Source organism: Dama dama, chromosome 5 (genome assembly GCF_033118175.1).
Source record: "Dama dama isolate Ldn47 chromosome 5, ASM3311817v1, whole genome shotgun sequence".
Lineage (NCBI taxonomy): Eukaryota > Metazoa > Chordata > Mammalia > Artiodactyla > Cervidae > Dama > Dama dama.
The window spans coordinates 93,492,049-93,507,350 of NC_083685.1; the positions used below are offsets into that span (position 1 = coordinate 93,492,049).

Genomic DNA, 15,302 nt, shown 5'->3' on the forward strand with positions numbered 1-15,302 from the left:
CGGACCGGAGCCCCCGCCCGTAGGGCCCCGGCGTCTCAGGAAGGGAGGGGCGGGGCCCCGGCTGCCTGGCCCCGCCCACTCGAGACCGCGCGCGCACACGTGGCCTGGGTGGGGGTGGGAGAAGCTCCAGCCGGGTTCGCGCCCTGCATTTCCGCTCTCCCGCCTCGCCCCGCCCCGATTGCAAGCCACAAGTTGAGCAACGGCTGCGTGTTTGGGTCATTCACAACGAAATTTGTCCTGCTGGAGGTAAAGGAGGGTGAAAAATTCAGGACTTAAGTTTAGCTCAAATAAGAATATTCCAGGTCAGGGAAACCTAGGTTGGTAAAGACTGGCCTGACCCTTTGGTCTCCGCTTTCTACCTATACGTGACCTAATTCCTGCAACCACCCGGCTGTCGCAATTCCCCCGGGATCCGCCCCTGGGCGGAGCTGACGGCTGGAGGCTGCCAGAGAACCCGCGAAGGGAGCGGAGTGGAAATCCGATTCCGCGTTTTGTCTCCGTTCCTCCCCCCGCAGTGCGTTCGCATCCTATTAGGCGACGTCACCGGGCCGCGGGCCAATGGGCGGGCAGGACAACACGGCATGGAGCAGCTCCACATGGACACCCCGCGCCGCCAGCCCTGTGTTTAAAGGGCCAGTGTCTAGCAGGGTCACATTCGCGGGTGCGGATGGGGCCACTGTGTATAGCGTAGGACGCTGAGAGGGAAATTCTACAGTTGTGCCCTACCTGCTGTTTACTTTTCTCCACCCTCCTGTTAAAACTGAGTCTCTTTCCTTCCTTCCCCTAGATTCTCGTCTTTGTCCACGCGCGTCTGATGCGGGTGGAGAGTCCGACTGTGTCTCCCCAGAGGCCGCCCTTTGCTCTGGGGCCGGGCTCAGGGCGGTTACGACTTAGGCGTCCACAGCCCAGACCAAGGGGGTGTGGCGCAAATCGGGAACAACAACGTGGAGGGCGGAAGCCCTGCCCTCGCAGTGGCTGGACTACTGAGGCCGCGGGGCGGGGCCACTCCGCCAAGCCACAACCGCGCTCGCCGCTAGGGCGGGACCCGGACTGGCACGCCCAGCGGTGGCTTCTTGTGTTAGAGTTTGGGGCCGCCTGGGGTTACAGTTAACAAGTTAGACCTTTGAGGTCAGTCCAGGTGGCTGAGGGGTAAAGAACCCACCTGCCAATGCAGGAGACCCGAGTTGAATCCCTGGGTGGGGAAAGATTCCCTGGAGAAGGGATTGGCAACCCTCTTCAGTATTGTCTGGGAAATCCCTTAGACCGAAGAGCCTGGTGGGCTACATTCCATTGGATCGCAAAAAGAGTCGGAAACGACTTAGTCACTAAACAACAAAACACCCAAATTCTCTCATTTTGCAGTTAAGGAAACTGAGGTCCAAAGATGAGAAAGGACTTGTCTAAGGCCACTCAGTAGTCCAGTTGCTCCTTGCCGGGTAGAAGGAGCATTTATCCCAGACCGCACAAACGACTCTAATACAGACAATTCTGGGTCAGGGTCCCCAGTTAGAAAACAGTGGTGGAGGAGTATCACACTGCTCACATGGGAAAGAAGAGTCTGACCGCTTAACATTGCTAGACACATATAAAGCTGGTACAGATGACGCTTGCTGGCTTCATGCCTTTCCTTTGAGGGCATAATGCATCCCAGGGAAAGAAAGTCTGCACAGACTCTGGAAATTGAGAACCTAGTAAACAGGAGGAAAGGGGTGTTTGCCAGCACCAGTTTACAGAGGGCTCTTATCTTTCCAGTTATTGCCCCAGCACCTGTAGCTGAGCAGAGAGAGGCCATTACACACAAGTGACTGGGTGACACTGGCTTTATTTATGACGAAGTTGAAAAGCAACAGGGGATCAGAGCATTAAATAACAGTCAAGTTCTTTGCAGGATGAATGCTTCTTTCCTTGGAAGGCTAGATCAGTGCTGGTCCCAACATTGCTTCTTTTAAGGTATCTGCCACCTGAGACTGTGTGTGTGTGTGTGTGTGTGTGTGTGTGTGTGTGTGTGTGTGTGTGTGTGTGTGTGTGTGTACACGCACGCACATGCTCAGTTGCTTCAGTCAGTCCGACTCTTTGCGACCCCATGGACTGTAGTCTGCCAATCTCCTCTATCCATGATTCTCCAGGCAAGAACACTGGAGTGGTTGCCATGCCCTCCAGGGGATCTTCCCGACCCAGGGATCGAACCCCACTCTCCAGTATTGCAGGCTGATTCTTCACCCACTGGGTACACACACACACACACACACGCGCTTCCCAGGTGGCTCAGTTCTGGCCTGGACACACACACACACACACACACACACACACACACACACACACACACTTCCCAGGTGGCTCAGTTCTGGCCTGGACACACACACACACACACACACACACACACGCTTCCCAGGTGGCTCAGTTCTGGCCTGGACACACACACACACACACACACACACACACACACGCTTCCCAGGTGGCTCAGTTCTGGCCTGGACACACACACACACACACACACACACACACACACACACACACACACGCTTCCCAGGTGGCTCAGTTCTGGCCTGGACACACACACACACACACACACACACACACACACACACACACACACACACACACACGCTTCCCAGGTGGCTCAGTTCTGGCCTGGACACACACACACACACACACACACACACACACACGCTTCCCAGGTGGCTCAGTTCTGGCCTGGACAGACACACACACACGCTTCCCAGGTGGCTCAGTTCTGGCCTGGAGAATCCCATGGACAGAGAAGCCTGGCGGGCTACAGTCCATGAGGGCGCAAAGTCAGACACAACTTAAGCGACTTAGCACGGACGCACATATATGTATACATGAAATAGTCTAATAGATATCTAAGTGACTTAAGATAACTTTGTTGGCCAAGTTCTCATTTTGTTAGGGGCTAGCACTGTACCATTCTGCCCAGTGGCCCGGGATGCTCAGAGAGCTACCTCCAGCTGTACCCTTCTGCCTTCCTCAAGTGGTCATGACACTCTTAACAGTCCTGAAGTCTCTTCTGGTGGCTGAAGTCCAATTCTTCTGACTCATCAGGGACCCAGCTCTGTCACATCACAAAGGCACCCCTCTGAAAAGTAGTGTTCTGAAGACAGCTTTGCTTTCAGGGGTGGGGAAGCAGGAGGTAAAAGTGGGGTGAACACAGAATTCAAATGCCAACCTCTCCCTTGTCCCCAATAACCCATCTGGTCCGGAGATTAGTGGAGATGCTCACTGTTTAAAACAAACAGCCTTCCCGGCTTCACATGATCATCTGTTTATTTGGGTCATGTGGGGACAGCAGCCAGGGGATGTTAGGCAAAAGCAAGGGTTTAGAAAGGAGGCTTTTCCTGGGCTTGTTGCTGCCTGCAGGAGCCTGAAAACGGCCAGACAGGGTTTCTCATCAACCAAGGTTACTCTAGTTGGGGAATGGACAGTAGGGGTGAGAGATACCATTTAGGTAGTAAGGGGGAGGGTAAAAGGAGAGGAATGAATAGGGCTGTTTCATGTTTTAGCCCAACTTCCTGTTGCAAGAGGGTGGAACTCAGGTAGAAGCTGGCCATTGTTGTATTCATTCAGGGGAAAGTCTTTTTGATGTTTCAGCAGAAAGGTTAGCATGTTTTGGGTGTAGGCCAAAGCCCAGCCATTTCCAAAAAGCTGTTCCTAAATGGCTTCCAGTGCTTAGTATCTTTGGGGCAGGAGGAAACCTGGCGCATCTGTCATTGTGTAATTCTCATGAGAGGGTTTCTGTTTCCACTCTTCTTCCTGAAGTCTTTTGCACCCCAGTGCCCAGTTTGGCCCCCTTGATTTTTCTCTTTTGGCCATGCTGCTCAGCTTGCGGGATCTTAAGTTCCCCAACCAGGGATCAAACCTGGGTGCGTTGCCAGTGAAAGCGCCAGCCCTTACCACCGGCATGCATGCATGCTAAGTCATTTCAGTCGTGTCTGACTCTGCAACCCCATGGACTGTAGCCCACCAGGCTCCTCTGTCCATGGGATTGGTTCTCCTGGCAAGAATACTGGAATGGATTGCCATGTCCTCTTCCAGGGGATCTTCCCAACCCAGGAACTGAACCCGTGTCTCATGTCTCTTGCATTGGCAGTAGATTCTTTACCACTAGCACCACCTGGGAAGCCCCCTTACCACTGGACCACCAGGGAATTCCCAACCCCCTCAGTTTTTTAGTATGTGGAGCTAGTGACATTCCTTAATGAGACAGTCTTCCATCACCCCACCATTCATCCCAACAAAGCTCTACATATATACACAAATCTAAGAGCTATGAGGATCAGTTCTCTGACCCTACAAAGCAGAAAAGTAATAAGATAGGGGAACAGGTGTGAAGCCAAAGTACAAATATACCAGGTCCCAAGTTGCACATGCCCTAACCCTTCAGGCCTGACTTCTCAAACTATGCACGTCGTCTTAGGAGAGCTTTTCACCTACTACAGTTAAAACAAGAGCAAAGGGAGAAAGTCAGCTGTGCAATGAAGAGGGAAAGACAGAAGACTAAGTACACTCAGGGACACGCTGCAAGATGTTCACAGATCCTGTGTGTCAAACGTGTGCCAGACACTGGGCTCTCCTTGTAGCCAAGGCCAGGGGACCTTTGGTAAGCCAGAGTGGGATAAAAGGTCATAGAGTTGAGCTCAATCCCACAGTGATACATGGAAAAAGTAAAGCTTTGCTCTTTCCCACCAAGCTGGATGTAGCACAAGAGATCCTAGGACCATAAAAGCATCTGTGAGGGTACTGATCTACCTATTTTAGAAAGTTACTTCCCAGATAATCGTATTTTTCTAATAAGTGAATTAAGTGGATTTAAGGCTGGGTTAGCAAACTGAACCTGATGCCTGACGAGATCAGTCTGAATAATGATGAGCAGGATTCCAAATTACTCTCTTGGAGGTGTATCCTATAGGACATGCGTTCAATTGCAGTAAAGTGGGCTCCCTGGAGCTGGAGGTTTTCACCTAAGTTCTCATCTGCCTTCCTCTACTTCTGGTGAGCTGTCAAAGGACCTCTCCTAAACCTAAGAAACAGATACAGTCAAGTTCAACCTTCCTGTTCACCAACTTCCTCTTCATTGGCTCACGTGATGTCAGAGCTAGGAGAGTTGCGATCACCTAAATCAATCTCCCAAGTGGTGTTTTATCCAAGGTCACAATGCTGCTTAGTGTCAGCTGGGGTGAAGAGTGGCTTGGTTCTCCCCTATGTGGGACAGCCCAGCATAGGGAAGAGGGTCCGAAAACCTCCCAGCAATGGCTGATGATAGGGAGCTGGCTGAAGACAGAAAGAATCATTGACTTTGCTCAGCAGGTGAGTGAGAAGGCAAGGAGAGAATTAAACTTAAGATCCAGGAGCTCAGATGACCCCCGGGACGCTGGAACTGCCTCAGGCTGCTCTGACGAACGGAGAGCTAGCCATTCCTCGCTGGCGCTGTCTGGCCTCAAAAGGTGACTGGGGGAAAGGGGCAGATTTTTATCCAGGCAGCCGCCCTGGGTGTGGACACTGAGTAATAAGGAAAGAAATGCAGTTCAGAAGCAAATAAGGAGGAGCCACACACACTGCGCTTTTCTGAGAAACCAAAGCGGCTGGCAGGCAAGCTGTGCAGCTAGGGAGATGGGGGCTGTGGATGACTGGGGAGGGAGGAAGCTGATCAGAGGGGAAAGACAGATGGGGAAGGTCGAGGACTTCGGTTACTCCTTTGAAGCAAGAAGAAAAGAGGCGGCTTCATGAGAGTAAGTCAATTCAGGTCAAGGGAGTGGGACTGGGCAAAGTTATTAGTAAAGACAGGCGGAGTTTTTGCCATGTGAGTCAGGAGCCAGCTGGACCCGAAGGCTCCTCCCAGGGCAGAGGGGCTGGAATGCAATCAGCACCTCACACAAAGGACTCTCATCTAGGTCCCAGCCAATCCCAGCTCACAGGTAAAAGGAAGGCTGCAGATAAGTCTTTAAAACCCAAGGTATCAGCTGCCTGCACTAGTGACCGGTGCCCCTCAAGCCAGAAGAGGGTGTGAGGCCTGCAGCAGTGGCCTCTTACTGGCTGGACCACCCTGATCCAGGGCACAGCTCCATGCCCACAATAGGATTTCTTACCAAGGGACCAGGGCCCATCAGGAGAATCTATATGGGGCAGTGCTGGGGACACCCTACACCCTCCAGGAGCCTCGTTCCAGCCAGTGACTCCCCCCACTTCGAGGCTGGAGGAAGGGATAGGACAGACTCAACCAGTTCCCCGGCCCCCAGCCCGCTTGAGTCCCAGTTCCCATCAGGCACCTCACAGGGCAGGCAGGGCTAGAGCTCACCAACCATCTCTCAGAAGAGTTACTCTGTGGTAACTCTAAACCGTTCACTAAACACAGCTAGGTCCTTAAAACTTCCACCACACACCAACATAAACACAAGTGTTAAATGCAAAACAAAATGTCAAAGGAGCCATAATAAAATATAGGCAAACATTTTTTGGCTCCAAGGGTGGTGAAAGAGGTATCTATCCATAAAGGCAAAGAGAATATGAAAGGAACAGCTTGACACATTTGATTATATAAACCTTCTAAAAGCTCCTTGACTGTAAAAACAAAACCACCATAAACAAAAGGAAAAGGTAAATGACAAGATGGAGGAAGATACTGGCAAGCTGTGCCATTGCAATTTCAACAGCAAAATGAACACCTGGATAGAAGAGAACATAGGACGTAATTTATAATTCATAAAACAAAAACTATATGAACATAAATATATACCTGAAGATGTCTGGCCTTGCAAATACCATAGTAAAACTAAAACAATGAAAATATTCTTGCTGATCAGTTGATAAAAGGATTTTTAAAAATTAGCCTTCTGGTGCTACCAAATGTGTGGTAAAGACAAGCACTTGTGGAAATGGTAAAGGAGAATAGCTTTTTCAGTGAGCAAATTGGTAATATACGGAAAAGTCTTTAAAAGCACATTATCTCTTCTGCTTCAGTAATTCTTAGGCAAATTTATCCTAAAGCAGGAGGAAAACACACAAACATTTCTGTACAAAGATATTCACTAAAGCATTATGTACAAAAGTGAAAACCAGAAAATCTCGATTTCCAATAAGGAACAACTGGTTTCATGAAGTGCCGACACAATATGGCATGTGAAGAAAACAGGATATAAACGAAAATATTACTGGTGCTTGTCTTCGGGCAGTGCAACCTCTGGTAACTTTTATTTTCACAAGTTTATGACACACAGGTTAATTCTATAACCAGGAAAAAGTTATCACAACATATTGCTGAATGAAAACATTTATGAAACAGTAACACAGACCGCTGAGTGCACATTTGCTGTTTAAAAATATACATGTATATAAAAATGCTACGATAACAAAATGTAAAACAACTCCATTTGAGTAGTGGAATTGAAAACTTTTATTCCTTCTTTTCTAAATATCTTCTAATGAAAACATCGCTTTTATAAAATGAAATTATGTTAAACAGGGGAAAGTTCTGGCGTGCTTAACCAGGAAGAGCCTCACACGAGTCTTGATCTCAACTAACTTGACCGGTGGCGCTGGGTCTACTTCCCATCCTAGTTTTTCTTGTTTCTTCACTCCTCTCCCCAACCCGCTTTTCTTGCTGCTTAACTCTGCAACCCCCCAGAAACGGTTCAGGCGACCCTCACAATCCAGGTGAGAGACGCAGAAGGGCACTAAGGTGGTGGCACCAGGGTTGGAGGAAGAGGCTGGGCTGGAATTGGGAGGATCTTTCTCAGGTGGAAGATTTTTAGACCCTAGTGGTGGAGGAGAGGGAGGAGCAGAGATGTCTATTCTGGACAGGCGGCTGGATGGTGGTGAATACTGGAGACGCAGGTGCAGATCAGTTGAGTTAGCACAGCCATGGTCCCGGGGGTGATGTCCGGCAGGAGGTGAGGCATGTGGAAAGTTAAAGTTCAGGAAAGGCCTAGATTTGCATGTGAAGAATGCAGGAGTGCAGTATAAAGTCATGGAGTGGATAAGGTTGGCCACGAGTGAGAGAAAAGCACAAACCAGGCCCATGGCTACTAGAATCTTCGGGATTCTCCCTGTTACGAGGTGAGAACTCTTTAAAGAGGTGGGGAAGCAGCAACCAGACTTCAGTGGCTGAAATAAACGAGTTAGGAGAGTGGAGGCAGCAAATATTTAGGTTAAGTTCTACCACTTGGTGGTAGAACAGGCCACAAACTGATGGTCGACCAGGTTTCTGTAAAATACTGAATTTGTTGTCAAGATTTACCATCAAGTAAACTTCTCGTAAATCTGGATTTCCGGCTTTCCTCAAGAAATAAGATCCAGCATCACTGGGCAGCTACTTCTGCACGGCAGTAACCAGCAGACATCGAACACAAGTTACTTGATAGCAGTAGTGCTCCACCAGTGGGAGTGGGAGCTCCAGCCCTTCTTATCTGGCCCCTGGGGTAGAAGATGAGGAAATAGTTCCCTTTGTGAATGAGTGTCCATTAATGAAAAAGAGGCCAGCATTTGCTCCAGAAGCCCCTGCATCTGACCCCCTGAAGGCAAATCCTGGGACAAAGAGACTTCAATTAGGGATCCTGACCAGACTGGGAATGCCCACTTCCCAGCAAGAGACATGGAGCCACTGGAATCACACACGTAGCGGGGCAGGGTACCCACTGTCCCAGGCTCAGCAGTGCTCGCAGGACAGCTTCCCCTGGGGGCGGGCTGACTGCTGGAGCCAGCCAAGGCTCCCCCAGCTGGGAATTTCCTGGCTCTGTTTCCTCCACTCTCAGCCACACTCCTTGAATTCCCACCAGATGGCAGGCAGCCTTTCCTTTTCTCCAGATTCACACAGTCCATTCCCTTACCTGGGGAAGGCGACTTGCTGTTTTTTATGACTGTTACCCTTCTGTAGCAAGATTTGAAAGTCTATCAGCTTTGCTTTCCGTAAGTGAAATATTTGATGCTGCCTAAGATTAAAAAAACCTTCTTCCCCTTATTATACAATTATGCATTGTCAAAGAGTCATTACCTAATTATCAGTTATTTTACATTGATTCTGATCCAATGTGTGCTTGCACTAGATTGTGGTTTCACTATCGACTTAATTATCTGTACTACTGCCAAATACAAAATTCTATAAAAATTTGGTAGTGTAAGTTAAGAACTAATTATAAGCAATTTCATTTTATTAAAACTTGCTCATTGATCAAAGGCTGGAAAATAATATGACCTTCGAATGCTCAATGGCAGAGTTGGTTAAGACTTGATTTTCTCTTCTCTGTGTCGTATCATTGAAACTTCCTTCCCTAGAGATGGGTCCACGGGGCCTAGGAGTCCATTTCCATCCTAAGTGTAGCACTCGTGAGGAATCTTGAGACTGGTATGAAATCCCTGTCTCTGGTGGGAGGGGGATCGGGATGAGGAATACATGTAACTACATGGCTGATTCATGTCAATGTATGACAAAACCCACTGCAATGTTGTGAAGTAATTAGCCTCCAACTAATAAAAATAAATGAAAAAAAAAAAAAAGAAAGAAATCCCTGTCTCCTATCTCGGACCTGAGGTCAAGTCCCTGTAAACAACCTTAGGGCAAGTCATTTAAGCTCTCTCTGAGCTGCCACCTATTTACACAACCACACAGGGACTGCATGCCTCTTTGCCAGGTTATTAAGTCAGACAATTGACATAGAGGACTGACAATCAGTATTGGTTCCGTTTATCCTCCCACTACACCAAAGTTTGGATTTCTGCTCTCAGTCAGAGTGGCAATCTATACTTGCACTGAAACACTTGAGGTCCTGGCTTTTTCACCTGAGTCTCTTGATAGATGTTCTGACCAGAAACTGAAAATTCAAGAGAGACTAAGAAGCAATGAGCCTACCCCTTGTTTATAGACTCTTCCAAGGGGCTTTAGTATTCCTCTCACTTAACTGCTGTTAGGACTCTTGGAAGTGAGAATCCAGCACCTTTTGTATGTCGAAGTCAAGCCTCAGTGAGAATGACTGACCCTGTAAGTGGAACTGGAATGCAGACTCTGATGAACTGTGAAGTCCGTGCCCTTCTTTGTTTTCCATGCCCCTGCACCTTCTGGCCCACTCCGCCTTATCTCAGTTCCCTGGCTCCTAAGCAGCACCCGTGATCCCCCGCTTCCCTGAAGAGAGCCCAGAGTCCCTGACAGTCTGCCGGTTCTGTTGACGGTTCTGCTGGGGGCTGAGAGGGCAGAGAAAAGGCTGCACCTCAGAGAGCATTCAGAGGCGCGAGGCCTTCAGTCACAACACGGTCCCCTGCAATAAAAGCAAAGCCTCCAAAAGGCAGCATTAGCCGTTCCAACCAGCAATTAAAAAAAATAAACTGCTGTTTTAGTCATTTGGGTGAGTCATAGCAGAGGATCTGAATGTCTTTGCAGAGCAGAGCAGGAACCCTCTGGTATGTGTGTGAGGTCCCACTGCTCGCAGGGTGAGCCCCCCACAGGTTTCCTTAATATGGTGCTGGCACGAGCACCAAGAGGTTTGTACCCGGGAGCATGAGAAGGTTCAAGACCATCAACGCCCTGCTCCAGGAGGCAGAGGCCAATCCATCCTCACTAGTAAGCCTCCTCTGGGTTTTTACTGGGCTTAATGCCCATTCAGCAAACTGATTCTCCTGAGCGCCAACTTCTCCAAAAGAGATGTGGCTGTGAAAGTGCTGCACCTTTGGGACTTTCCTTCTCTCAGAGCACTCCTTAGGAATGCTGAAAGCAGCTTCTTTCTTAAGGCTCTATTATTCTTCCTGCAACACAAATAGTAGCTTTAGAAAAGTTACTATGTAAAATCATGAAACATCCCCCTCCAGCACCCCCATTAACTAGAGGCCAATAAAAAGTTGATCCAAAGGACTAAAACAGCCTGGGTATATTTTATAGTAGTAGGACAGGTGGAAAGAAAAAAATTTTTTAAATCATCTGGAACCATAAAGAAACATAAAAAGGTTGAAAACTTATGCCCAGACCACAGGGTGGTGAGTTTCTCCTACTTTCTTTCATCTCTCTAAGTTTTTTAACATAAAAATGTACTTGCTTACATAAAAATATTTATCTGAGTCTGGCCTGGCAGTCACTCAGTCGTGTCCGACTCTTTGCGACCCCATGGACTGTGTAGCCCACCAGGCTCCTCTGTCCATGGGATTCTCCAGGCAAGAATACTGGAGTGGGTTGCCATTTCCTTCTCCAATTTGTCTGAGTAGTGACTGGATATTTCAAGAAAATACCAAGGACATAATTTTATCCACGCCCACCGTGGAGCTGATAAAAAAGCCAAATACGCCCTCGTGTGGCCGCAGTGGAAAACACCTGGGTTTAAGTAAGAAGGAGGGGCTTCTTTGAGGAGGCCTAGAATTTTCTAAAGGCCTTTGCATCTCTTCCACCCCTTGCAATTTTACTACACGTCAGAGCTTAGAAGCTGATGTACTCATATGGTAAGCTTTTGACAGGTTTTATGTTTTTAAAAATACATACTAACATTTTAAGTATATATCATCCACACACTCCCTTAAGATTAGCTTAAACTCCACCACAGAGACACCGACCCTGCAAGGACAAGCAGTGATGCTCTGGTGTGTGAATAGCTGGGCAAGGATGTGGGGTGAAGGAACCCACTGCTGGAAGCAAAGCAGATTCCAAAGAACAAAAGCAGCTTATTCCCCTCCTTGGAAAACAAGTCCTGCTTCTGTTCCCACTTTGGTTATCAAGAAATCAGACGCCCAGCCAGGGACCAGAACAGAATTTAAGATAATACCACAAAGACTGAATTTCATACCAATCCATCAACATGAACTTGACCTCCAGACACTTAGGCAGTTATCACTCAACATTATGACACACAGGTCAGTAATCTATTTCTTTTAAAAAAAAAAATTTCATTTTCCCCTTTTATCAGAGCTGTAGGCTATCCCATATCACACAATTATAAAGTATATGCATAACTGAAAGGATTTTAAATGTCTTTTAAAAATGTTTCAATGTTCTTTCATTAGATGGAAATAAACTATTCTTCTCAGAGAAGGAACTGAAGACACACAAATGCAAAAATGGCACTTACTCACAGTTCCAGCAGTGGAAGGTTCTGTCATCACATACTTCTTAAATTCTAAGAGCATCAGCTTAAACTATAAAACACCTTCCACTGCACCAGGCCTCAAACCTGGGGTCCAAACATACACAGACATAAGACACCTCTTCTGTGCTTCCAGGTCCACAGAGGATTCTCTGGGAATCTCTAAGTACTAGAGTTAACAAAGGCTGAAATACATTGTGAACAAGTGAGGAGTATAAATAATACACTCCTGTGACAACATGGAGGAAAAAAGCGTAAGGTGAATATACAGAATGAACACAACCAAAGTGGAACCCACACACTCACACACCCCATCTACAGAGAGAGATTAGTGACTAGAAGGAAACACTGAAATATCAACAGTGGCTATGCTCCTGAAGGTTGAGACGAGGGGTGACTGAAGCTGTTTTCTCCTTTCATCTTTCCAAATCCTTAATGAGCATGTACTATTCCTTTATAGTGAAACAAACATGCAAACAGTGACGACTTTATTGAGTGAAGAGTTGTTACCTAACTCACTTATCCTAAAATTTGATCAAGATAGAAACTAGCCTTAGGTCCAGCATACGACTCCAATGTGTCATAAGAGGTGAGGAGAGCAGGATGGTGTGGGTGGATGGAGGAGATGACTGGACCACCAGAATTCAAGGCCCTGTGCTGAATCTTGGGACTCTGTGGGACCCTGGGCATTAAGTTTCCTTTTCCTGTCAAAGTCGAGGCTGAACCAGCATAGCGGTTCCTAACCCCCAGTGAGTCAGTAGCTCCTCTTAAGTCGGGGAACCTTCTCTCCAGGAAAAAACCCAAACATGTCCACAGAGCTTCTGAAAATAGCCCAGGAGGCTCTGGGCTCTCAAGAGGTCCATGGACCAGGCTAGAACACGGGCTGGTTCATACGTTCTCTGCTGCAGCTCTGTCTCCACTGCCACGGGGAGGTATGATATGGTCCTATTTCCGTTTCCAGTATCTTTGCTGAAGGACTGGTCTCCTGCTGCTGCTGCTAAGTCGCGTCAGTCGTGTCCGACTCTGTGCGACCCCATAGACGGCAGCCCACCAGGCTCCGCCGTCCCTGGGATTCTCCAGGCAAGAGAACCGGAGTGGGTTGCCACTGCCTTCTCTAGAAGGACTGGTCTAGCTGCTGCCAAAGTATGCCAAGGTCATCAGTTTTATGCCCCAACCAACAGCCACCTTTCAAAAATGTGGCTTAACTACTCCGCCGCAGTCTTCTTTGCAGACAGTGAGGAGCAGTGGCACCATACTCAAAAATTTCAGGATAAATAGAACCCTCGGCTGCTGGTATAAAATTAAGCAGTTAAAGTCAAGCACAGCAGAGGGTAACCGAGACACCAAGAGGACAAAAAAGAGACGCCTTTCCCAGAGGTATTCCTGCTGAGCCCTAACACCACAATTAGAAACATATTTTAAGAACACAGTTACCCTGGCCTCAGAATTCTCCAGTGGTAACAGGTAAACACAGAAGGGATTACAAACTCCCCTGCCAAAACCATCTCTTATCAGCGATAACTTGTCTGCCAATAGTTGGGACTTTCTTAAGCAACTCACTACATGTAAGTACATCATGCTCCATTTCTCATTTTCGTCACCAATCACTCACCCATCCAAAGCCAAGAGAGGATCTTCCCCGACCCCAGGATTCAAACAGGACTGACAGTTTTCAATTCTGAATACTCTTATATTAGCTCCACTTCAAATGTCAAAACAAATTAAAAAAAATCCACACCAGTCAAACTGCTACAAAACAGTTCTTTAAATAGGTTGGAGGCACGGGTATGGCTTCATTCTGCTGCATCGCAGTTACATCCGGCAGTTTTGCTTACCTAATTCTGTTTCTGAAACAAGCAACATCCAAAACAGACAAGAGTCAGGAATGTGCCGATTGTCTCCGATGTTCCCAGGCGCTCCCTGATCAGGCCTTCTTCCTGGCATTACTGAGCTTTCTCTCCCTGACTCTCAAAAGGCTAGTTCCTTTCTCAGGACTGACACAGGGGTCATCAATCGTATATACCCGAAGTTTTTAGTCTTGAAAGTGACTTTAGAAGAGGGTATAGGGCTATCTGCCCTAGTATACCACCTCCATGGCGTGGAGGGGGAGGAGGGCAGGGGTGAGAAAGTCACCCCTTCTCAGGAAGCAACCAAGGCTGACACAGAAGGCAGGATGCACTGTTAGGTTCTGACCAGGATCAGAGTGCAAAAATAATCCTTTTGGCCTCAGAAAACCAGTCTGAAGTCAAGGTGATCAGCTTAAGTCACGTTTAAATCCCTTATGAGTTTACCAATGGCATTCTGTTGATGCTGATCACCACAGTTCTTTCTCTGAATTACCATACTACAATGCCCTGTAGTTTTTTGTTTTTTTTTTTAAGGAGGGGGTTGTTTAAAAATGGACTCATCTGCTGGTTTTTTTAAGACAATTCCACATAATGTTACAGTGGGCTAATGATGGAATTCAGCTTGCCACCCCCACCCCAGGCCACTCTTCAAAGCAAGCTGCTTTACAGAACTTTCCCAACTGTGCGAGAATTTTGGAGTTAACTAGCAACAAGCCTGAAAATTTGGTTACGTATATAAGTACAAAGCTGGTTCATCAAATCCCTGTTCTGGCCCTCAACCCAGTGCATTTCAACTAAGGCGTCATCTACCTCCTTCTTAACGTTTATCAGACACTTGAATAAGTAACGTCCAGCCACTCCTTGGAGATGGTTCCCTTTTTCAGACACTGGGCTGCCGAAGGGCTCAGGAGCCTCGTGGTCCTGGGCTCCATTACTAGAGCCTTTACAACCTTCCAGAACCTCCATGTCCCCCTTTTCCTCACTCCTTTCATCCTCCGTGGGTTCTGGGTTTTCCTCCTGAGAAAGCGCGTCCTGGCTGGGGCCGTGGCCCCCCACAGTGGCAGACTCGCCTTCTGGTGGAGCAGGCCCCCCCAGGGCACTCTCCTGGGGGCCCTGGGCCACATCCTGGCTACTGCCAGACTCTTTGGGGGAAGACTTTTTCTCTTCCAGGGCTTCGATCACATTCTTGGGAGCTAGGGGCACTTCTCTCAGTTGTCTCACTCGGTCTCTTTTCTTCCTCCTTAAGTGAATCCAGGAGTTTTCTATGGCTGTTAGGAAAAGGCTGATTTCCTCCTTTCCACAGGGAACTCGTTTATGCTGGACCTGTTTGGAGGAAAAACAGAATTTTATAGATCACTTTTCTCCTCTGAAAACTCCTTAAAAAAAA

At 47.8% G+C, this 15,302-nt stretch overlaps 1 protein-coding gene across 2 annotated transcripts in view; it reads right to left on the minus strand.

The window, feature by feature from the left end:
• Positions 1-7,182: 7,182 nt before the first annotated feature.
• Positions 7,183-15,302, minus strand: part of METTL16 (methyltransferase 16, RNA N6-adenosine) — a 67,332-nt gene continuing 59,212 nt past the window's right edge. For both annotated transcript variants that reach the window (XM_061143100.1, XM_061143099.1), the window contains one exon: positions 7,183-15,238. In XM_061143100.1, the coding sequence (XP_060999083.1) occupies positions 14,615-15,238 (624 nt within the window). In that variant the 3' untranslated portion in view covers positions 7,183-14,614. The remainder of the gene's footprint in view (positions 15,239-15,302) is intronic.